This window comes from Polyodon spathula, chromosome 15 (genome assembly GCF_017654505.1).
Source record: "Polyodon spathula isolate WHYD16114869_AA chromosome 15, ASM1765450v1, whole genome shotgun sequence".
Classification (NCBI taxonomy): domain Eukaryota; kingdom Metazoa; phylum Chordata; class Actinopteri; order Acipenseriformes; family Polyodontidae; genus Polyodon; species Polyodon spathula.
The window spans coordinates 24,929,361-24,955,457 of NC_054548.1; the positions used below are offsets into that span (position 1 = coordinate 24,929,361).

The 26,097-nt window shown below is 37.6% G+C and overlaps 1 protein-coding gene across 1 annotated transcript in view; it reads right to left on the reverse strand.

The window, feature by feature from the left end:
- Positions 1 to 3,037: 3,037 nt before the first annotated feature.
- The window catches only part of LOC121327591 (T-cell surface glycoprotein CD3 zeta chain-like), a 38,014-nt gene continuing 14,954 nt past the window's right edge, over positions 3,038 to 26,097 (reverse strand). Inside the window, exons 2-8 of the mRNA XM_041271696.1 lie at positions 15,236 to 15,339; positions 14,339 to 14,383; positions 11,583 to 11,663; positions 9,227 to 9,256; positions 8,421 to 8,486; positions 5,807 to 5,845; positions 3,038 to 4,756 (exon numbers count right to left, since the gene is read on the reverse strand). Of these exons, the coding sequence (XP_041127630.1) occupies positions 4,691 to 4,756; positions 5,807 to 5,845; positions 8,421 to 8,486; positions 9,227 to 9,256; positions 11,583 to 11,663; positions 14,339 to 14,383; positions 15,236 to 15,339 (431 nt within the window). The 3' untranslated portion in view covers positions 3,038 to 4,690. The remainder of the gene's footprint in view (positions 4,757 to 5,806; positions 5,846 to 8,420; positions 8,487 to 9,226; positions 9,257 to 11,582; positions 11,664 to 14,338; positions 14,384 to 15,235; positions 15,340 to 26,097) is intronic.

Sequence of the window (26,097 nt, forward strand, 5' to 3'; positions counted from 1 at the left end):
ATACTATTGACACTTCTTTTTTGTTATTTAATTATTTGGGTATTTGTTATACTTAACCAAAAAAAAACCACACATCCTGACACAATTTCTTCAGATTATTTTGACAATCCTTAATCCAGTTCATATGAATTCTTTGAATGTAGATGTTTGTGCAACTGTACTGCCATTTGGCCTTGTAATAGGCTAGCTATATCCAGATAACTTCTTAAGAGAAAACCAAAGACTTCTTAATGATTGTATGAACTAAATGGTCTTCAGCCCTACATCAGTCTTTATTTTAAAGTGGCACCTTTTTGTTTAGTATGCAGATTCTCTCAGAGTTTCACAACTTTTATATAGTCTTTATTTGGGATGTAATTGGCTACTCTGATGGGTGCTTGTATTAACCCTTTGTCGGCTGGGTGATGTGAATTAATACACACTGAGGTATTCTTCTGAGCGCACTGCAAATGCTTAGGAGATGCTGTTCTTTTTTAACTGCTAGCTTTTTTCTAAGGTCTTTCATTTTTCGTCTACACTGTTCCACTGTGCAACTATGCATTGTAGTCCTCAACCTTATGCTAGATAGATGTCTGTAAATGTTCTTATGCATTGAAAAATGAAGGATTTTTGACAGATTTTTTTTAACTTAGTGGGGGGTTGTGGGATCTTACAAGCTCTATCCCAAAGCAAAAATCCAAATATTAAATGTTCGCCTGATGCAGATACCAAAGATTTGTTTCTTCTTGCAAAACCTTAGGCATGTGTATTAAATGCAGTTACCCAGCACTTGCATTAGTATAACCTCAGTAATTCCAAAGCTTAGATGTATATTTTGGTATATTTCTGGGATAATTAAAAGGTTTTGTGTCGTTTTAAATTTCTTGTTCGTTTCGGTGTTGCTCTCTTCAGTCATAGCATGGAGAAAAATTACTGAACTGTCTTACTCTTAGTAGTTTAAAAATAAATGTATTTTTGTATGTTTTGGGTGTGTCAATGTATGTGGTAACAGTTTTCACTGCCCGGTGATTCATGATTAGAAAGTGTACATATTAATTCCGTTGTAGATTTAACATGATGTGCATTTTGTATAAATTGCATTCACTGTAGTTATCAGTTGCAGAACTGTATCCCCTTTGTAACCAGAATTTTGACAATGTACACTGTTTTGTTTGTGTAAAATGTTCTGTTAATTTTAAAACAGTAGCTTTTTATGTTTTAAAAATTTTTTAAAAAAATAAAAAAATAAAAATCCTTGGGAAATATTTGGAATTAACCTGAATTTTCACACAAAATCGCAGTTTAGTGTAGAAATGCCTGGACTTTTCCATATACTTATCTTGGCTAGTACAGCTTTACCATAGTGGTCTGGACCAAGCAAGCAGATAAACCGGATCTTATCATGTTTTCATTGTGTGTACAGAAAATGGGGACACAGTTTCTTTAATGCTGGCAGTTAAAACGGCTACCGCATGGTAGCTTAGATCTGAAAGATTTATGTAGAAATTAAGTATATGAATCAGGATACATTGTAGATTTTGTGTAGATGCATTTGTCTGCTGTAATTGTGTTTTTTTTATATATATAAAGATAATCTTTTACTGTTACTGTACAGTACTTTTTTGTTGTAAACATCATTAAACCATTTTCCAAGTGTTTTAACATTGTATATTGATATGTGTTTTTTCTCTTGTACAAGTGTGAACCTTTATTTCCTTTTTGCTTTTAATCTTTTCCAGATATTTTTGAAATTAGTTTGTTCTGCAGTTCAGTGGAATGCAATGAACATCACATACTCCTGATACTTTGCATGATGTGAAAGTTTTTGCCAAAATACCCCTGATTTTAACTGCCATTCAGTTCTCTCTCAGATAACAGCAATATTAGTTTTTTAGACAGGTGTAACAAGGGGGGTTGCTTGACTGGGAGATTTTGGGTCCTCTTGTTAATCTGCAGTCCTCCAGGTTAATTGGTTGCAGAGCAACATTTGAATTAGGCATTTTAAATAGGATATAAAGAAAAGCAGGTAAAAATTTTTCATAATGAATGTGTCAAAGCGGTACATATATTTAAGAAAAATAATAATAACGTAAACCATGATTCAGGAGAGGAAAGAACATTTTTAATAGTAAAGCACCAGAAATATTTCTACAAGTTAAAAATACAAGCATGTTTTAAAGAAGTATTTTACAAATCATTTCCTTTTCCATCACGTGTATAAAATAGATATTAACAGCAAATTTATATTTACCATTTACCTTGTACTTTTAGGAAAGTTTCCTTACTGTTTTGTGTGTAAGAATTTGGAAGAATGTTGGAACTCTGCCAATACAAAGCAGGTGGCATTGATGTGTGTGAGCGGATGTGTATAAAGCCAAGTTGTTAGCTTGAAAGCAAGTTTACAATTTTAATAATGCAGTCAGTAAATCCAGTATAGGCAACTCTAGCCCTTAAGGTACTCGGGCTGCAGCCTTCTGCATTTTTCCATTCCCAATACACCCCTAAAACTTGCTCTATCCAGTTGACACTATTACAATATTGCAATGCCGCCTTTTACATCAGCATAGGTATGGCAGCTATACTGTCTGAATATACTTTCTCCAAGGCATGATGGAATTTAATGTAAGTTTTTTTTTTTTTTTTTTTTTTTTTTTTTTTTTTGTGCCACTGTAGCACTATGCAAATATAATTTTATCGTAGGTGTAACCATACACCTTTGACCTAAAATATATACATCGTTGTCATCTGGTCAACCAACACTATCACAGTGTAGTTAATTGTAACAGGATTTTGTTTCACCAGTAATGACGGATTTCAGTTATGTCATATGCAGAGCAAAATGAAAACCACAAGTGTGATCAAATGGAGCATAAGTTGTATTTATATATGTTTTTGCAAGCGTGGCCCAGAAGCATTTGTAGTATCATCATTATATTGGCTGGCTCTCTTTAAGGCCACAAATAAAAGTAGACATTTTAGAATTACTTTTAAATTGAATTCCAGTATCTAGTCACAGAAAAAAAGAAACCACTGCTTATCGTAAGCTTTTTTTTTTTTTTTTTTTTTTTTTTTTTTTTTTTTTTTTTTTTTGGAAAAGCAGAAAAATTGAAATGAAGATTACTCTGCTGAAATGGTTAATTGCTCACTACTAAAAAAGAATTGTACAGTAATTCTTCAGGTAGTACCAATAAACTTTTGATGATACAACTGAAGTGCTAGTACTAAAACCCTCTAGGTATATTTATTGATTACATTTCTGGGCTGACTAATATCAAACAACTTACTACTGCTAACTCTGCATGCATTAATCAGTGTCGAATTTCATACTTCTGTTGCACCAACACAACCCTAACTTTTTTACAGCATATGTGAAAAACACCTTTGACTTCCTCTGTCCTAGCTCTGTGTGCTTGTGTCCTTCCAGCTACTCGTTCTATAGACATACATAAGTGTGTTTCCTTCTAGCTGTGAACATGACACACTGGAACACATAATACAAAAAAAAATCCTTGAAGTGCGCAATGCTGTACACCAGAACCTGTTCTCTTAAATTTACAGGAATGCAATACTAATCCTGAGTTTTTTTTTTTGTTTTTTTTTGTTTTTTATTTTGTATAACTTACTAAACTAAACATTATTTAACATACACTCCATTGTCTTTAATTGTTTTAATGATCTGCAGCTGATTAAGCATTAATTACATAATAAAACAAAGATTCTATAACTGTACTTTATTTACATATTAAAATTCACCCATAACATTTGCCCAGAATGTTTTATCAACCCCATATTTTAAAAGCAAACCATATGAAGCTAATTTTGAAGGCTGCCTTAATTTAAAATGTCTGCCACATTTCCATGTGTGCTGCATAGATTGATTTGAAATGAGTCTGCTTTCATCAGTAACTGAATAAAGCAAAACCGATCTGAATTGGGATCCTGTCAGCCCCTGTTAATATTGTCGGCTGGCAGAAATCAGTTTCTCCAAATCATTGACTGTATGCAAATGACGCATAGCGTCTGGTATTGAGTCTGTTGAGCACAATGTTGAACTTTGACCTTTGTTGTTCCAATCTCATTTGCAGACTCAATTGCAGACTGTAGATGGAACCAATGTGATACTGTATATTGGAACAGATTAGTTTTCTTATACATATACACTTTTTATATACAGTACAGTTTTTTCTCATGTCTTATCCTTAAAGCAATATTTATAAAAGGCAATAATTTAAAAACAGCATGAGTATTTTTTATTGTTCTTGTTAATTTGGTGCATGAAACTAAAAGGTAACCCTATCTTAATAACCCTTATTTTACCCTATAATTAGATTGTCAAAGGGAAGACAAGTTCAAACCTGTGGGGCAGTGCAATGCTGTGCAAGTATACTGACAGTATGTCACAAGTTGAAGCTAGAATTGAAGGTACAATATTGTTGCCTTCTCCTTTTCCCAATGGCACTGTAAGTGCTGCTCTTATTTTGATTAGGTAAGTGAAAAATTGTTTTTAAATTGTTTAGCAAATAACCAAATTCAGCCATCAGTCAACCTTTTAAAACCTTAAAGCATTTCAGTTGCTAACCTGGTTCTTAAAAAAAAAAAAAAAAAAAAAAAATAAGAATAATAATAATATGCTCAGGTAATTCTTTAAATATTGCATCTTCAAGTCGTGGCATGGTGCTGTGTCATTAAAAAAGGAAGAAGTGTGCATTTCTTAGCGTGGAGGAAGAGGCTGCATCTGGAGAGAATCGTAAGTATCCTTGGTTGCCGCACTGAGTCCCTGAAAATATCAAGATTAAAAATGTAATAGACAGTGCAGTACATCTGAAGAGCTGGTTTAAATGCCAGCACAGTGTTCACTTGTTGCTGGCTCTTACACTTTTCTCATTTGCATGTCACTTTTCTGATTTAGCCATCTTTGAAAGAAAAAAAAACTGACAACTGGAGCTAGAGAGCTGCTCCAGAATTCAGGTCAAAGCATCCTAACACAAGGTGTATTAAACAATGAATTACACAGAATATCTTATTGCTAAAAAGAGAAGCACACTCTCAACAGGATTAGAGGTAGCCATCGAACACTTTAAACAGATTCAATTCTGTGTTTCAACATTATTTACCCTTGATTCATAAGGCTGTTCGGGGGAATAAGGCCTACATATTTCTCTGAATTGTTGCATCTCTATACCCCTAGACGCTCTCCGTTCTTCAGGTTTGAAGTTGCTGACCATTCCCTTGTTTAGGTGTGTCACTCGTAGAGTTTGGAGTTTTTCTATTTGTGCTCCCTCCCTCTGGAATTGCCTGCCTCCAGTTCTCAGAAACTCTGAATTTACACAGGAATTTAAGTCGCTAGGAAAAAACCTTTTTTCCATGCTTATTGAAAATAGACATTTGATATTTTAATTTAGTGTTTTTGTTTTATTTATTGTAGTTAATGTTTGATATTAGTTACATTTTTGCTTGTTTTGTAAAGTACTTTGGGATGGCTTGCCATAAAAGGCACTATATAAAAATACATTGATTGATTGATTGATTGGTTGATTTATGCAATAACATGCCACACAGAGAATATTATCAATTGGTTTACTTAAGACTTATTTCCCATAACAATGTGTAATCCAGGAAATTTAAAATGTGCAGGGTATTTTTGAAATTTTATATCAAAATGACACCCCTTTTATAAAGTTTCACCCCTTTGTGGTGAATACTAATCGTAGGGCTATTTGTTTCACAGAATCTATAGAACACTGGTATCAAGCTTAACCTGCTGCTCGGATATTTATATATTCTGTGTAAATGCAAAAGACCAGTGAAGACATTGCTATTTTCTTACCTGGTAAACTTGTTCACCTCCTTTTCCTCTGCGTCTCTTCTAGCAAGACAGAACACATTGTGTTAAATGCCACACTCAATTGCAATCATCCCAGTGCTGAATAGATTACTCTCCATGCTTAAGGACTGCAGTAACCTTCCTCATGAGAACTGCCTTCTCTCGCCAACAGACACAATCAGCACTAAAAGCCAAGTCCAGATATTCAATTAAAGCTTCCCCCAGAGACATTTCAATTCAGTGCTCCTGGCCCCAGGAAACAGTAATATTAAACAGTGACCTGGACACTCATTTACATGGGTTGCGGGGTGTTAATGAGCATGATACATGCAAGCTGCAGTATCCAACAATCATGTTATGTGTAATAAAAACAAGATTCCTGGGAGTCTGTTTTCTCATTGTACCCTGCTGTCCAAAGCAGGCGTGGTTGACTTTCCAGTTTGTTTACACTGTGTTAAGGTAGTCCCTCTCTAAGGCCCCATTTGCATGTTTTTTAAACAGTCACACGCTTGCTACCACCTACAACAGCAGGGTGTTTGTTATTGATAGCACGTCCTTTATTTGTAAATATTACTTTTGTAATACAGAAACAACTGTGCAGGAAACACATACTGTACAACACAATCTTATAATTAAATACAGTAATTATTATTATTTTTTTTTTTTAGACTGTCCAATTATTTTACCTCAGATTTTCCCCCAGAGTTAGAATGCCTAATTATTTTTCCCCCCACTGCAACTCCCAACACAACTCAGGAGAACTGAAGGTTCAGTGGTAGTCCACCAATCCCACTACCAAGCCAGCTTTCTTTTCTACACACAGGAACGAGCGCAAATGTCGGCAAGCTACTGACCTCTGGTGGACAAAGGCCAGCCCTGCTGATGTCTGCTCTGAGCTCTCTGGGTGCCTGACCAGCAGGGTTCGCTGTAGAGCGATGAGGAGAAACAGTCCCTGCTGGTTTTGCCAACGCAACTCCCCCTCTGGGATCCCCAGCGAAGACTGTTGGCTTCGCACAGCCAGGACCCGAACCTGCGCTCCCCTGAATGTATGATTCACGCGGCTGTGCTTTTACCAGGTGAGCCACTTGGCGGCGCCCCGGTAAATTTTGATAAAATGAACAAACTCTCCACGATTTGGACCATGTTGTTGTACTTTGGGGTGGTATCGAAGTTATTTTGAATCTCCATGGTATTAATACCTGTTTACATGTAATGTACCCCATGTAGGTTACATACTACATGTACTTAATTCTATCTGTTCATTACAATGAGGGTAATCCAATACGATTCCATCAAGGTGTGGTTCACCTAATGTGTTACCCAAGTTAGATATATACAATTAGCTATATATATATATATATATATATATATATATATATATATATATATATATATATATACATATATATATAGACACACACACAGACATATATAGAGCCTGTGGACAAAAAAATGGAAACACCTGGGTAAATGAGGGACACCAAGTATATTGAAAACAAGGGCTTCCACACAGGTGTGGCTCATGCCTTAAGCAAATAACAACACAGCATGTTTTGGGTCATGTATAAAAATGTTGGACAGGCCTGGTTGCCTATAATTATGGCTAGAGGAGACCTCAGTGATTTTGAAAGAGGGGTGATTGCTGGGGCGCGTTTGGCAGAGCTTCAGTGACCAAGGCAGCTCAACTTGCTGATGTTTCACGAGCAACGGTGTCTAAGGTGATGTTGGCATGGAACAGTGGGCAGAAGCGCATACTCCAGGATCATGATATCTGTGCATTAATTTGAAGTGCAAGGCAAATCAGGCGAGCAACTGCAGATCAATCGACTGCAAATTTCAACCTAGGGCGCCAGCAGACAGTTTCATCAAAAATGGTCTGCCGAGAACTCCACAGAGCAGGATACCTGCAGTGCACAAACCGCTCATCACACCTGGCAATGCACGTTTGCGAGTTCAGTGGTGCAAAGAGCACAGGCACTGGACTACCGAGCAATGGAGAAATGTGATATGGTCAGATGAATCATCCTTCACCATGTTCTCGACAAATGGACGAGTGCACTTGTGGCGCCAACCTAAAGAACTCTACAGCCCTGAGTGCTTGGTTCCAACAGTGAAGGGTTCTGGTGGTTCCGTAATGTTGTGGGGCACATTTTCCTGGCATAGTTTGGGTGCACTCATTCCTTTAGAAGGCAAGGTCAATGCTAATCGCTACTTAATGATACTGAGTGATCATCTTCACCGAATTTTTTGATGAGCATGACACTGATGTCATGGCCTTCTCAGTCACCAGCTCTGAACCCATTCGAGCATTTATGGGATATTCTGGAATGACGCCCGAGTTAGTGTTTTCTACCTCCATCAACCAGTCGTGAGTTGATTGACTTTCTCGTGGAAGAATGGTGCCGCATCCCTCCTGCAGATTTCCAGAGGCTGGTAGACTCTATGCCACGGTGGATACAGGCCGTACTGGCTGCACGTGGTGGCCCAATGACTTTACATTGGTGTTTCCATTTTTTGTTCACTAAAGTAATCTCTGAAAACAGTATGCCTATGTTGTTTTTTTATTTTTCAGTGAGTATCAAATTGTAACGGTGCAAAAAGTTCAAAAAGTCTTTACCTCTTGGTTTTGTTTCTGCAGTCCAATTTCACTGTATGCATCAACAGGACGGTCCTTTTTGAGTGACTAAAAGTAAACAAAAATCATACAATGCAAATTAAAAAAAAAAAAAAAAAACAGATAATCTGCAAAAGAACTTGAACACAATTTCCTAGAGCAAAGGTGGTCCTGGGGGGCCATGTTTAATGAAACAGGTTTAATGAAATAATCAAATGCCTTTGGGACCTGGAGGCTTAACACAGTCGTCACAAATTCTGAAGAGGCCAAGGCTGACAATCCCTACTCTATATCTTTGTGTATCGTTGTATACATATTTTTTTTAATTGGTGCCAATAATTGATCTGTTTTCATATTATATAGTTTTAGGCACTTGTATTATTGACCTAAATCCACATTCATTCCTAAGATTTAGGTGTAAGTAAGGTATATTTATATATTATATATATATATATATATATATATATATATATATATATATATATATATATATATGTGTGTGTGTGTGTGTGTGTGTGTGTGTGTGTATGTGTGTGACCTCTATAATGTGTTATTGGGAGTGGTGTTGGTGCCAGGTGATGAGTAACAGTGAGACCTTGAAGACAAGCCAATTGAAATTAATTCCCCAGTCATTTTCACTTTAGTGAATTTACAGGTGTAGGTTTTCTCTCCTAACATTAACACTGCAGCCACACAGGGGCACCCATGCTCTACACACTTTGATTCCTGTTTAAAATGGTACAGGATTTTTTTTCATTTAACAACACAACAAAGGAAAAAAAAAACTGTTTGTGTTCTACAATACTTACTGTATATAGAGCATCACCTCTTTTGCCTCTCTAAAAACAAAAGGACAGGATATTGTATTAGTTTAAGAAGTAGAATGCCTCACATCAAAACACTACAATATTCAAAACTGGCACTTATATTTTAGTCACACAATTATATTATTCCACAGTTAGACTACTTCCAGAGCCATTAGCTGACATCAACTGCACTGGCTCAGCAGTTGCTCAATAATTAACCTTGCAGTGCAGGAAGTAAAGTTTTAAAATACATTTCCTTTCGCTATAGCTGTTCTCTTCAGTTCCCTCAACTTTAAACTTAACTCTACACATACTGTACTGTCCCTCTTCACTGAAATTGTGGGGGAGCTCAATGATTGTTTTCTCTGAATGGGACAATCAAATGGGGCTTTGGGTCTCTAATATATAATATCTGAGGGTCAACATGCCAGAGAGAGAGCTCTTTTACAGTGTTGCTACTCTTTCAACTGATAGGAGACACCCCTCTCTGAACAGTATAGCCCTGAAGCATCACGACCAAGAATCCGGAATACCATCCTCACTAGAATAGGTGTCCTTGCAATATCAGGTTTTTTAAATCAATGAGTTACAGTATGACCTCTGCTATTAAAAGGGTAGCAGCTAATAAAACAATTCCATTCATCTTATCTGTCAATGTCACTCTCTAAGTGAATGGCCAAATGTAGACAGTACAAGTGTAACAGACAACCAGAGAGTAAAGTATGCAAACTGGGAGCTTTCTTTAACCTAGTACAGCACCAGGTTTGATTATTATTTTTTAAAGATGGCAATGTGTGTTTGCTGCAACGTGTCTCCTTCAAGACTGCATGTGCAAGTGGAAGTGCACGAAAGATGAGATTTATGGAATTATTTAACTAGCTTTAGCCTCTTTAAGATGAAAATTGGTCAGCCACAACTGTGTTGAGTCTGGATAGAGAAAAGAGCATGACAACTGGCTACCGGGTCCCCGCTCTTGTTATAGCTGTTGAATAACACAGCACCCAGCCTGAGGATCTGAAAACAATACTGTGCAGTAGAGGTATGCAGAAAGTCATCACTTATACTCACTGGTATTGTCTAGGGGTGTGCAGAAACTCATCACTCATACTCGTTGGTATTGTCTAGGGTGTGCAGAAACTCATACTCAATACAGACCCCTAACGTACAGTCCCACCCACACATGATGTCAATATGCGAGTAAGATTAGCTGAAGAGTTTGTAAGCTACACCCAGCACCTAGCTGTGGAGCACATGTATAACTTCCTGCTCAGTGTGGTTAGGTGGGAGCGGGACCCCAGCTATTACACTGTAATCTTTGCACATCTCAACGATTCATCTCTAAAAATTTTCCACTCTGATATGGTTCTGTGTGAAGGAATACCTGCCCCCACCAACACCACCACTACCAAACAACCAACCCAAACACTTATTCGTGGATTAGAGCAGTTTCACAGGGAAAAGGCTCAGGAAGCACATGTGGTTTAGATGTATTTATACCTGCAGAGCTGAATAAAAAGCACAGCGCTTACAAAACAAAGTATGAGAAAGCTTGGGGTGCTGACTCTGTGCTTTCTAGTGCTGTGAAACAGGACCCCCCGGGGCTCTCCTTAAGTGCAGCATCCAAGGACCTCTCCCAGAATCCTTTCACATGCACCAGGAACTAAGAGGGAGATGGGTTTGTGTGCACAGCCCAGTACACCTTGTTCAGCACCAGTGTGGTCTATTGAGACTTGATACACTGCGGTATGAAGACCAAGCTGTGTTTGTTTGAAAACTGAAATATTAGACCCTGCACTCATTTAAAAGTATTGTGAATGAACAGCTGTGCAATATGTGTGTTAGCAATGCAGAGAATGGTAGTAGAATGCCAGAAGCCTGTTCCATGATTGCTAAGATCGGGGCAGGGGAGCCAGCGGGTATCTGAAAGGGAGATTAGAAGGATATAATAGAGGGGTTTCCCCCGTATCTGAAGGGCACCCTAACCCTACCCTGTTCATTTAGGGGACCCTCTCATGTAGCTATCACAGAATCACTTCACTTCAGACCTGCTCCCCTGAGACTTCTTAAACAACGACAGTGTCTCCTGAACTGGATCTATTGCATGTCCTCTGCCAACCAAGCAGCCCTGTTTTACAACCTAAGGATACATCCCGGTTACAAAGCAGCAGTAAAGTGTGCACAGCCAATTAGGGGTGTAAAGTTTTATGGCCAACAGAGCAGTAGAACTCAAATTTTTTTTTTTTTTTTTTTTTTTTAGCAGTGAACAGATGTTACTTGTCACAAAGTTTTTTTCAGTTTCAGCAGCTTCTAAGAGGGAAAGGGGTTTATAAAATGAAATAAAACGAAGTCACGCCATTACCTTTCCACCACCACCTGCCTCGGGATCACGTGGCCGGGAATTGGCTTGGTCATATACCTCGACACGGCTCTTTTCCAAGTCCTGTTTTAAGGAAATAAAGAGTTAAGAAATACTGATACTCTTTGCCCAGTGTGCAATCATTTATAATGTATACAATGACCAAGAACAGTTTCAAGGAATGCCAGTTAAAAAGTAGATCAATATTAATTCATCAAAAACATCTTTGCAAAGGGGGATCCTGAGTGGCGCATCCAGTAAAGGTGCTCCACGTGGAGTGCAGGATGCGCCCTATAGCCTAGAGGTCGCCGGTTTGAGTCCAGGCTATTCCATTGTTGACCATGGACAGGAGCTCCCAGGGGGCGGCACACAATCGGCTGAGTGCCGCCCGGGTATGGGGGCTTAGGTCGGCCTGGGTGTCCTCGGTTCACCGCGCACCAGTGACCCCTGTGATCTGGCCGGGCAGTGTGGGCTTGCCTGCAAGCTGCCCAGAGCTGCATTGCCCTCTGACGCTGTAGCTGTAAGGTGGCAGCATGGTGAGCCTGCAGTGTGTAAAGAAGCGGGCGGCTAACGGCACATGCTTCGGAGGGCAGCTTGTGTTTGTCTTCACCCCTCCCAAGTCAGCTTAGGGTTTGTAGTGGTGAGCTTAGCCTAAAAATAATTGGACATTCTAAATTGGGAGAACATAATAAAAATAATTGGCGATGACTAAATTAAAAATAAATAAATAAATAAAGCATCTTTGCAAACAAGCTTTGTGAATAGGATCTACTGGTATTGTGATATAGACCAAGTGAAGCTTGCTTTGGGGTGTTGAGGGATGTTTGTCATACTCATATAGTACAGGTGATAACCACAGTGTAATTGTAATTGTACTTGCGTTGCTGTGAGGGAGGAGGTTATAAAGTCACCAATTGTCCAGTTTGTCAATAAGAAAGACTGTCAGATCAGAGCTGGAAACAAGACGAGTCTCTCATAGTTTTTATCACTAAAGTGTGTTATACAACTCCAGGTTACAGAATTCACTTATTAAATATAACTTTTAAAAACATGTTACTGTAAGGTTAGAGTGTGTTTTTAAACACAACTATTCCAGTATTTACAACACACACACACACACAACTGAGGGGCAATGGCAGCTTCACGAGTTGTAGTTATTTTCTTTTACATTTAATAAAAAAAATAAAATAAACATTTAGCATTTCAGCACCAGAAAAACTTGTTATGTCATTCAAAAAAGTAAATCATGGTAGGCTATAAAAATTAAATACATTTCCTGATATTCTTACAATTTATATACTTTTAACATTTGCTCATAAGTTCATATTTACATCTCAAGTGCTTACAGAATGCCACTACTCATTTCCTTTCTCTACTCTTAGGTTTATGCTGTTAGAGAGAAAAGGCAGAAAAATAAATGGATTGTGAATAAAATGATTATTCATGAAGCAGCTGTGGTAACCCAAGAACAAAGCCAATGACTGGGACTCAAAACCACCTCCCAGCAAGTTCTCCACCCCAGCCACCTAAAAAAGCATCACAGCTGGCATGCCTTCTTGTGTCGGAGCCAATTACCCTGCAACTGCATTTGAGACAGCTCTAGAGCACAACCTGTGTGGACTGAGAGCCCACCTGGTTTCAAACACTACGTCTTCTCAGAATATGCACATCTGCTGCTATGGAAAAAACGTCCACTGAACATAAATATGAATAGCAATGAAGCTTGGCAGGTCACCCAACGATTGAAAACAGGAATTCATTCTCTTAGTGTTACCTCAGACCGTATGATATGTTTACATTTCTACAGGGATGTAGAGCACCTTTTGGACCTGTTTGGAAAACTGCAGCAACAAGTGCTGAATTAAATAACAAAAGTATTCTTTTTATAGCATGCTCTGAAAATGCTGTTTACACGAATGGCGTTTTTACTCTGATACAAACCACCTTTTACATTTATACAAACCATAATAGCACTTTATAATAAAGTCCAGTGATAAACGCTTCATCCTTTATAGATGATGAATACATAGCATATAAACTATGAACAATATATTTATAAAGCACTATATTTATGCCATTATTAATGCTTTATAAGGTCTGCTAATAAATGCTATAGAAATATATATATATAAAACCATACAAATGAGGGTTAAAGTGTTTATTAGTAGACCATATAAAGCATTAATAGTGACATGTGCTTGAATAATCAGTTGCCTATGCTGATTTGTCCTCAATAACCTCATTTAGAATGGCTATATATAACCTTATATATAGAAGTATATATATATAATATATATATATATATAGTATATATATATTATATATATATATATATATATACGTATACATATTATGTGCATATTTTATGTAGCATATGTTAATAGATGGTTAATAAAGTGTTGGTGCTAATAAGGTGCTTTATAACTATTTATAACCTGTTCATAGTTTATATACAATGATTCATGATCTATAAAGGGCAATTAAGTGTTTATTATTGGATCTTATTATTATAAAGTGCTACCACCACATTGACCACTGTTTTAACAAAAAAATGCTGTTAAAACGCTTTAAAACACATGAGGTTAACTAAAGAGATGCTATATGCACCTTGCTTGTGTTTCATGTTTCTTCACAGCTGTTGTTCTTTTTGTTTGTTTGTTTGTTTGTTTTTAAACATGCTGTTACATGAATATTATCAAGCGTGTCAAGTTATTGTCTGGATTTTGCTAATACTAACTTAAAGCAGCGCTGATACTTACTGCATACAGGCTTTCCTTTTGGGGTTCGTCTTTTGCCTTACAGAACTGCAATACAAAAGGTGAGAAACATTTTATTGTTGGTTATGTTGCGATATCAACACCAGGGATCTATGTTAATGATCTAAAGAGTGGCAGATCTCAAATATTGTGGCTCTTAAATTCCCTAGGCCACTCTAACATAGACCATTCCCATTGTATTTTTTATTGAACTCAATGATGCTAACAAGGTAGTAAATAAGCCCTGGGGTAAAACACCAGCAAGAAAACAAAATGTAAAGAACGCCCCCGGGGACACCCTTGCCTTCACATTCCCCCCCCCCCCCCCCCCCCCCCCTTTCAATTCATCAATTCACTGAACTCATTTCCGCTGCCCCCGTGTTCTGTTTATACCTGCAGGTCTTACCTGCCTCTGTCTCTTATTTCTTAATCTCTTCCAGTACCATGCAGCAAAGCTTTCTCCCTGGAGAGGTCTTGCTGAGCTAGGTCGTTGCTTCAGCATCAAGGGGAAAGACCAGTCTCCCAGGAAAAGAGGACTGAGGCCAAAGTATCTGGGCTAAGTTATTTTCCTTTCTATTTCAACTGGTCTGTGTTTAATGTTTTTTTTTTTTATATATAATAGATATATATATAATATATATATTATATATATAATATATATATAATATATATAACCAGAAACGTCTTTGTCACTGAGCCCATCTTAAATTAAAGGCATTTTTGGTCCACCACTTCTTAGACCATTATATACAATGTTTGCCTGAAAATACAAATATTACCAAACCTCCATTTTCAAAAACAATATTAGGCTTTTGTTTTTGAATCTCATGAATGATACCTTCTGAGTTTACATTGGCATGTGTGGGCTCTGATTTTGGAAAGAGAACTGCTGCTTCTCACCTTGTTTTTGAAGTACAGAGCCGTGATGAGTATTGAGTAGAGGAGGAGCACTCCATCAAGAATGTAGCACAGCTTGGGGTCTGTCAGACCGAGAACTTCTGCCTCTGTGGATAACAAGCATTGGAACAGCATCAGAAACCATGAAAGTTACTTTAAACAGGAGAAATGGTTTAAAAAGTGAGGAGACACATAAATATAAGCCCAGAATCCTACAGAATGCATTTTATTTTGGACTGCATACTGAACAGGGTAGATACTTCTATAATCTTACTTAGCACACAATTATGTGCAAGACTTAACTGTCCAGGCTGCACTTATCAAGTAAATAATAAAATGTGCATACATATGTACACTAGCAGCTCACAGGGTCTCAAATAGACAGTATGGCATTGTGTTTTGAGGTACTGTGGTATGAAAGGTGCTATATAAATACAATAATTTGAATTGAATTGCATTCAAATGTGTACATAGTAATGGTAAACTGGGTTAAATACATGCTGAATCTTAAGACCCTGCCAATTAAATGTCAGCCTAACCTATTGAAAGTTCTGTGAACATTCAGATATTGAAAGGCTCAAAGTGAGACAAACCACATCCGGCAAAAGGAATTGCCTATCTGATAGGGGGTTTCAATTACATTTCTTTCAGTGCCACAGTGTTAAAGGGATAGGCTTCCTTTATTTCATATTTAACTGGATTCAATCATTGTTTTTAAAGGATGTAGGGGAATAATTGCATACAACCATTCCTGTACCTGTTTGTTGCTACCCTGTACTACATTTATTCACTGAGTTATATGTTTTAAAATCTTTTGAGTTTGTGATCTATTAAGTTTATAGAAATAAAGTAAATGTATTAAACTACAGATGTGTAGCTGGGAACCAAACTGTGGGTGGTGGGACAAAAGGAACATGACATTCCACCTAAACTTTTATTGCATTAACACCTACTGAGTTGACTTCTCACTACCTCATATATACCTGTCCCCCCTGTTGTTAATTACCCCAACTGAGCTGGCTCCAGCTTATTGGTTGAAAGGGAAACGACCCTGTCTCTCTGTAAAGGTATAATAACTGTATGCTAACTCTGTATGGCAGAACACTGCTTGGGCTTCCAAACACTGATGTGCTGAGCTGTTCTCGTTTGTGCAAACTAATAAAGCTTTATATCTCTGAACATCTGGTGCAGTTGGCTCTTTAAAGTTGCGGACCTGAAAAGTTCCACGACAAGGAACGTGAACTTAGAGTTACAGTTACTTTTGCATAAATATTACAATTTTCTTCCGGGTATAATTTAGGTTCTATTAAGATTTATTTATATTTAGTATTTATTTTTAGTTATGGCCTTTACATAACACTGACACTGCCTTCATGTCCTAAGAAACAGACATTAAAAATAGAAATATCTAAGTGGTTCCCAGGACCCAGTATGTTTCCAACGATATTAAAGTAAACATTTCTAGTTAATACTGATTGATCTTTTTTTCAGTTTTAATTAATCGCATCAGTATTACATGGAGGGTTGAACTGCGAGGGGAACCCAAACACAGTAGCTTGCAATTGTATAGAACAGCTCCGTGTATAGTCTCAATCCCCCACTAACTTCTACTTTCATGTAGCATTATATGAGCAGCACAGATTCCATCTATAAATACACACCCTACACAATAATATTGTGCTGCTGCTATTGCTGGTAATGTTGTGGTTTTTTTATGATAATGCACTGTAATAAAACAGTAACCCAGTAGCTTTTTAGCGTGACTGAAAATAATCTGTCCACATATATGGCAGAGGAAACAGCCCCACCTGGCAGCTGAATTTGATATATTTGTAGCATGTTGCTGTGCAATATAGTGTACGGGGGTGCATACATCACAACAGATAGCCAGGTGTAAATATGAAGGAACACACACACGCACTCACGCACGCAAGCACGTGCGCACACGCAGGCACAGAGGCAATGAGCAAAACACACTGGAAAGCAACAGTTGCTCAAGTGATCTTTTCAGTTAGTTCTTTTGTTATCTGCCATCTTTAGGGTTATCTTTTTTTTTCCAAATCACATAAAACGGCCAGGCTATCATTGGTAAAAAAAAAAAAAACTAGTTTGTTACAAATTGTTTGGTTTACAACTGTATCTCTGTACAGGTTTGTAGTCTTGAATTCAAAATACATTGCACAACAATGCACACATATGTAAGATCTTCACCCACACATCACATTTAAACAATGGAGCTAGATCTCGTATTCTTCAGATTGTTGCATAGTGTTGTGTTATAGCTGTTCTGGTAACCCTTAAATCAAGCCAAAGGAACAAAAAGCTTTGATAAAAAGCCCATTTGATAAACTTCACGCATGCATGTCATGTTAGAGCGCATGCTTCTGCAAGTATTTTTAGTCGCATAATAATATGCTATCATTGCATCAGTAGTCTGAAGAAAGAAAACGTTGCAGCACACTATAGACTTCAAGAGTGTGTGGCAGGCTTGCCTACCCTGTTCTTCATAATGTATCGTGTTTATAAGTTAACTACTGTACTTATCTACAGCTGACCCTGTCTCCTATGTCATACACAGCTGTAAACGTTCTTGTCACAGTATTATTTTATCTACAATGCCTTATCAATATATTATCCAGCATATTGTAATAAGTATCTGCAGTTTTCAATTCTGCAGCCTAACATTATTGTAAGTAGGTTGCACACAGAAATTACGGTCAATATAAAATGATTTTTGTTGACCTTTAGAAGCCTATATTGAGTCATAGATTTTAATGGAGTGTTTACTACTTATAATTATGAGGTAATATAAAAAGCTGGCTTCACCTTCACCATCAAAAGAATAACTACTCATAGCATACTCACAACTACTCTCTCTCTCTCTCTCTCTCTCTCTCTCTCTCTCTCTCTCTCTCTCTCTCTCTTTCTCTCTCTCTCTCTCTCTCTCTCAGCATTTCACCCTGTGTTAGCATTTTGTTCCACATTTTCCATTCAAAAATGTTCTTTACCTTGAGATAAACCTGGGCAAATAATAAAAACGTGGTAACATTTAGATAACAAGGATAACATTAAGATGTAAGTGTTGAGGTTTACTACGGTATTTTGGCACAGTATTTTTACAGTTTTATCATGCTTTTCCCATGCTTTTCCCATGGTTATACTATGCATTTAATATAGTTTGCTGTGTTTATTAATACACAGGGATTAGACAATCCTGGTTTAGGTATTCAAATCATAGGCATTCAGTATTTTACATTAGAATGAGGAGCATGCAGTGAACTTAAAATGGATGGGAAAAAAAGGCTGAGCAATAAATTTCCTCCGGGATTCATTAAAGATTAACTCCCTTATACAGTACATTAATTACTTTCAAATAAAAAATTTAATTAAAAGCTGTTCAGTCCTTTTGAAATGACATCTGGAATACATTTTGTGTGAGTACAAACAAAGATTTAAGCTCTCCCAGAGGGATGTGTTTCATACAAATTTAAACAAAACTAAGCTACTGTACACAAACTTATAGTGCCTACTCAAAACAGGAAACCGCAGGCTTGGAACCACATAATTATTGCCATACAGGATGTTGTACCTGTTGATAACAGCAAACAAACAGTGGTTCAGCATGGTATGCTATGTGGCCTAGAGTTCCTGGTACTAAATTCATGGATTCACTTCAGAATACAGGCACGTTAACTACATGTACACACAGCAACCCTAGTAAGGTCTAAAAGTAAGGGACAACATATTGTAGCAACCTCGGTCAACGCAGTCAGGCGCGCCAATCCACACACTGGTGGAAAGCTGGCGTGAACCTAAAGCATAGCGCCGATACCGCTGTACAAAAGAACGGACTCCCTTGCCGTGCTGCCTACTCTCGTGTATGCTACACTATATTATTAAATTGAGATTACGTAGATCGCAGTTCGTTTAACTAAAGAATGATTAAATCAGTTAGAACACATGTAACATATTTAAAAACAACTTCTAATGAGCCTGGTTATTAAGGTAAGTTCTGTGTTGTGTTGGAGATACAGCGGCCATGCAAATCCATGAAGGGTTATAGCTAGGGGTATATTTAAATCGCAGAGAACTTAAGTTACAGGATTTCACGGACCTGTTTAAACATTAAATAATATTTCAGAGCACTATAAAAGCCTAAAACTAGTGGTACTTGCTTCTTTACTGTATATGTTGTGAAACCTTGCCCATACATTGAGACTGTACGTTCTGCATCCACTGAATTGGTTGGAAGTGTGAAGGCAAAGCTTTGGCAAATCGATTATAAACAGCTCCAGTCCCATTGGCATTCTTTAATAAAGGCCATATATGCACTACGTCGGTTGTCATGTTGTTTGTCCCATCCAGGAATTTATTTTACTAGTACCGAGTAAAAAGAAAGAAAACGTGCCTTTTCGCATCTAAAAATCTAACTGTGTTTAAATAATAAGCAGCAGGTTGTTTGGAGTGAGGAGGCTGTGCTTGATCGTACCTGTATTGATATAACTTGACTACAAACCGACAGGAATATTTTATGTCTGCGCTGACTTTCAAGTTTGTTTTCTGAAAACTGTTGCTGTTTTTACATTCTGTTTAGCAGCCTCTGCAGTAACCTTTCGTTTAATGTCTGATTCTAATGCTAAATAGCGATCGGTCGTAGGAGGCGAAATTCGGTTCCAGCAAGCAGGGGCGTCGCACAGGCTGTTGGACGCGTACCCGTGACCTCCCGCTTTGAAGCATAGCTGTACAAAAGATTTAACCATCATTGTCATGTAAAATGTAAACAAAAAGTTAACTGCTTTGGGGTATTTTTTATGTTATTTGTCTAATTAATCATTTCTTTAATTTTCTTAAGTGCAATGCACGCAGGATGGCAAAGAATTAAACAAAAAAGATTGTCAGCAGAATTAAGATACCTAGTTTGCGTCACTTGCATGTGCAAGACTTAATTTAAATCAGGTTTCTTTTTTTCTTTCTCTCCATACTGGTCAGGTATTTATTGGCCCCTCAAGAGATTCATTTTGCGGTGACCCCTCCATTTTCAGACTTTCGCGAAATAGCAGAGCTACACACTGCTGGCAGAAATAGAAACGAAAAGGGCGTTTTATTTTGTAAAATAAATAATGAGGTTTAAATGGACTGCACTTGCAAAGAGAATTAGCTCTGCAAGCAAATCGAGGGACATTACATGAGAGCAAACCCCCCGCCCCCCGCCCCCTTTTTTTTTAAATGGACATAATTTTGCAACTTGACTTACAAAAAAAAAAACACGCCCATAGTAGGTCTTAAATACACAACATGAAGGAGATATGTTTGTCAAAGTTCAATGATGAAAATGCTGTAATCTATCTGTTGTATTACAAGAAGTAATTAGGTGCAGGACAAGTAATACAATCATGCAGTGTGAGCAACTTCATACACATGTCTGATAGAACAGTCTTTAGAAACAAGCCCCCAGAAACTTGTCAGGTTCAGAGAGAGAATAGTCTGTGAGTCTGCAGAGCAGACATTGTGAATTAAAAATGTTTTAAAGAATATTCAGTCACACTGTACAGTAAGTGTAACACTGTACAAATTACTGTGTTAGGGATAGGGTTAAGGTTAGAATTGGGGTTATATCATGCAACATCGTTTACACATTTAAGCACATTGTAACTGTGCATAATAGCACTTTTTTCTGTGTAAGTACACCCGTATGTAGTAAGTAACTTCTATGTAAATATACAGTAATTAGAGACACACAATGTAAAGTGTAACCCAGTATTCAGTTACCTGTATTTTATTAAACGGTATTTTAAATTAATTTAAAGAAAATGTCAACTGACTATAAATTTCAAACTTAATTTTACCAAGCCTTATTCATCATGAAAAAAATACTGCGACTGGAGATGCACACACACACACACACACACACACACACACACATATATATATATATATATATATATATATATATATATATATATATATATATATATATAGATAGATAGATAATCTAAAATATGTCATATCCATTGTTAGATACCGAGTTTAAGAAACACCTCGGGGCACTCTGTGCCGAAGGTTAAACCCACCCAGGGCCCATAGATTGTTATCTGTATGCTCAAGTCAAGAAGTTATCTGCAGTGTAGCATCCATAGCACCCTGCTACCTACATACATTCTCTGTCTGAGTTGTCAGCTGAATGCTCCAGCAACACCTTTTAACATAGTCTAAGAAAGAGGCCTCTGTTAGTGCTTAAACTGTATAGAAATATGCCAGTGAGGTCACCTGTAATAATATATTAAGTAAATAATATTACATTGAAGCCTACAGAACATATTGATTCCATGTCTCTTGCGTGAGTAGACAGTATTGAAATATATCAGTATAAAGGTGTGTGGGGAATGGTTGCAATGCGACAGTCAGGGCAGTTTTTGCTTTGTAAGGGTTTTTCGAGTAGCTAGAGGAAGGTGGTGAGGCTAGAAAGGTTAATATAGAGTCAGGACTGAGGCTTATAATCCTTCACAACTGCATCTTCAAAAGTATAAGAAATGGCGGGAAACGGGAGATGCCAGATTCTTTCAGTTGATATATCAATCTTTTCTGCTTTATCTCAAGAAACATTATTGTATTATGAAGCTAATGCAAGCACAGTCCTTGAATCTTTCCAGGGTCGCACAACAACTGTAAATAATCAGACTTAAAAGGCTGTAGTTTATACAGATGGAAATGTTGACGACTACACATGCATAAGCCAGAGTAAACTGTGCTTTCTAAACATAAAAAGCAACCAGTTTCTAGATAAGTAAGACATGATTAGTTTTCCATAACTTCAAACATGTCAAACTTTCAGAGATACAAAAGAAAAGAAAACATTTTAAGAAAACTTTAAAACACAGAAGTGTTGTCCCCGTCCCCCCCATATATTCACAGGTATATTTTCAGTTTGTTGGGATATGTCTGGTGAAAACACAATGATTCTGCAGGCAGACAGGTCAAAACAAGAGGTCTTTTCACCTCTCTATTAGCTCATTCTATAACATACACACACACGTACACGTTTGGTTCAGCTCTGTATGGTTTTTCAGGCTGTTTCAAGCCCTCTCTTTAGCGGTCTACGTCTGAGTTCAATTCGAGCAAGGTTCGAGTTTTGTGGTTTCCTGTGCAGTTTACTTTTCCCTGAGAGCTTATCTACTTGCATCTTAACCGTCTGAAAGAAAGAGGCCTTGTGCATAAGGTAAGCTCACCAGCTTTGTCTGTAGCTTTCTCAACAAGACTTCACACACCACTCTGTTAACTACATTGCAATTTGTTTAGACTTCCTTCCCCATCTCTCAACCCGACAACCTGACGCCATCCTTCCTCAGCCAGCCTCAGTGGTATACAAGCTCACAGACCCCATCCCACCCAAATATGATGCACATGAAACTCAGAATTTCAATGACTCAAGAAACCTTTAAGGATTCCCTCATCAGAAAATGCGATTATACTTTGCTTCCTTCAATCGTTAAAAACTGAACCCGTGTGAACATTCAAAACTTCCTGCCTCTTGTAACAGCTATGGCAACTGCATTTGTACTAGTTTTTTTTTTTTTGGTTTTTTTTGTATGTTTGCCATGGTGCTTTTTTGTCAAAAGGATTTACTCTGGTTGCAGTTGCAGATCAAATATCTGAATTGGGTGCGTGCCTTTACTCGTTACAGCAGTCCATACTGTCTGAGTGCTGTGCTGCAAGTACCCAGCTCAGCTCCCATATCTCACTCAGTCAGATAGAAACTAGGACGGCTCCACTGAAAACCTGTGTGGACTCATGAACTGTGGCCAAACCAACTCATCTCATCTAACTGAGTTCCCTTCTCATTAATTCAGTCAACGTTAGGCCCGAAAACCCAATGTAGCAGAATATATAGATAAGGTTTGATTTAGACTTTTAAGAAGTAGTCTACAGATGTAAACGTGCAGTAAGCTTTAGGGCTTTACGGCTATTAAAGATTTTTTTTTTAATGTTTTCATTAAATTGTACAATAAATCTTAAATTTTCGACTCTTACTCCTGGAATCACCTCTAACCCTTATGGATTTGCTTACATAAGCTCTTGTAAATCATGCACTGTCCTGCTCTGAGTATGATTTAGTGGCATCTCTTTTTATTTTAATGTTCTCAGTAGTCTTCTGTCAGTGCTGGAAGTGATAGTAAAGAAACCCTCTGAAAGCATCTCTTGTGTAAATGCACTCATTCTAACACGGAAATACCACTTTTGGAAGGTTGCCTACTTTGCCTGCTGTACAATGCCATTGGTTTTAGCTTCCAGACGATTTCTATTCAGGTAAAGAGAAAGGTAAAGAGAAAGTACTGTGGAATCTTGGTTAACTTGTGCTTGCCTGAAATATTTGGTTGAATTATGTATAGACTGTTGTATAACGAAAAGGTGTGTGTCTGGATGTTGCAAAAGTTTGGTAAGCCAAAACTGAGTTGAGGTTTTACTTTTGCATATTTTGCAGGTGTGACCTGAATCATTGCCATTGTCTTTTGTCATTACAAACGCTGCTCAAGATCTTTTCGATGTGTCTAACTATGAAATACCATTTGCCACTCAGATTGGGACATTTTAGGACCAGCAAGGGGATCTCACCGTCACGACTCTAGACAAGATTCAGAACTGGGCAGACACATGGCAAATGACATTTAATAGAGAAAAGTGTAAGGTACTGCACGCAGGAAATAAAAATGTACATTATAAATATCATATGGGAGATACTGAAATTGGAGAAGGAATCTATGAAAAAGACCTAGGAGTTTTTGTTGACTCAGAAATGTCTTCATCTAGACAATGTGGGGAAGCTATAAAAAAGGCTAACAAGATGCTCGGATACATTGTGAAAAGTGTTGAATTTAAATCAAGGGAAGTAATGTTAAAACTGTACAATGCACTAGTAAGACCTCATCTTGAATATTGTGTGCAGTTCTGGTCACCTCGCTATAAAAAAGATATTGCTGCTCTAGAAAGAGTGCAAAGAAGAGCGACCAGAATTATTCCAGGCTTAAAAGGCATGTCATATTGCAGACAGGCTAAAAGAATTGAATCTGTTCAGTCTTGAACAAAGAAGACTACGTGGCGACCTAATTCAAGCATTCAAAATTCTAAAAGGTATAGACAGTGTCGACCCAAGGGACTTTTTCAGCCTGAAAAAAGAAACAAGGACCAGGGGTCACAAATGGAGATTAGACAAAGGGGCATTCAGAACAGAAAAAAGGAGGCACTTTTTCACACAGAGAATTGTGAGGGTCTGGAATCAACTCCCCAGTAATGTTGTTGAAGCTGACACCCTGGGATCCTTCAAGAAGCTGCTTGATGAGATTCTGGGATCAATAAGCTACTAACAACCAAACGAGCAAGATGGGCCGAATGGCCTCCTCTCGTTTATAAACTTTCTTATGTTCTTATGTTCTAACTCACATGCCCTTATAGTGGCACTGCTCTGTCAGGGAAGTCGTGTTTGAACTTTTATCTGCTTAACAAGCCTAGGCTGGGGTATTTCAGCCTGTCATAATGCTAGGATCACTAGCAACCCATAACAAAAAAATAAGAATTTGTGAAAGGGAGAGGCGGCAACACAAATAAGATATGGTCTAATTCTTCCGATCAAAGACCTTGTAAAATCTAAAAGAACACAAGCCTGTCTCCTTTTCGTTTCATATGCTAATTTTGCGTGCACACACCGTGACACCATCAAACAGAATCCAGCCGTCGATGCAGTTAAAAGGTTTATTAAAACTGCAGCTCAAAACTGATTGGCTCAGATGAACCTTACCCTGAACTTGAAAGTAGGCACCAGTAGGCACCAACTAGAAGTCAGTCAGACACAAAGCGTGAATAAGGATATTGTCTTGGGGGCCCCCAGCCTCTTTAATGTTTACAAGTTTCTATGTTTCCTTTTCTAAGGGGGTGGGGGTTCCTCTGACTGACTTGTGATATATGAAGGGAAATAGATAATGTTCATTCCAATAGTTTCTTTTCATGTTAATGTTTCATGAGTATTCCAATTATGGTTACAAATAATCCATGTATTGTATCAATAAGAACATATTTCTATGATTTTCTATGAGTGGCAGTCCCATCACTTAGAGATGCTGTTTTATTCATTCATTTTGGGGTCCAGAGAGATGCAGGCTGAGGTCCCTGATCAGATGTGATATGCCTGTGTCTGTGTGTCAGGTTAGCTGATACCAAGGTAAGTGCCCTTATAAAGGTTTCCCTACAGCAAAAGCATAGCAAAGTGTAATAAAGCACAGTGAACACATGGTAAAGCACAGGTAAGTATTGTAAAGCAGAGGTATGGGAAAGCATATTAAAAGCATGATAAAGTAGAGTAAACTATGGTAAATGCATAGTATAGCCATAGGAAAAGCTACACTAAGACTGCAGTGATACCTGTTAATAGATGACACGCCAACAGTGTTCATTTGGTGTGTACCACACCAACCATTTATTTCCTGAGCTGGAAGATTTCTGATGAACCCAGTGGCTGAGAGATATGAGGCCACCTGCAATTCTGTGAGTTGATAAGTTTCGTCCTAAGTTTCGTCAACTAAAACAGGCACGTACCATTTTTCAAAGGGAGGTAAATGAAAAATGTGAATCAAATACAACTTAAAATTGCTAATATACTGTACTATATATAAAAATGTATGTAGTGTATAAGAAGATTCTTATTGCATTAGAGAGAGACAGTACATTATCATTTATAGCAGAACAGTTATTGGAAATGGAACAAGATTAGTCTTATTCCACACAAGTCTGTAAAGAAAAACAGCATAGAACTTAATATCTATTTACAGCTGCAAGTATCATACAAAACAATACATTTAGTACTGTATCTCAGTGTG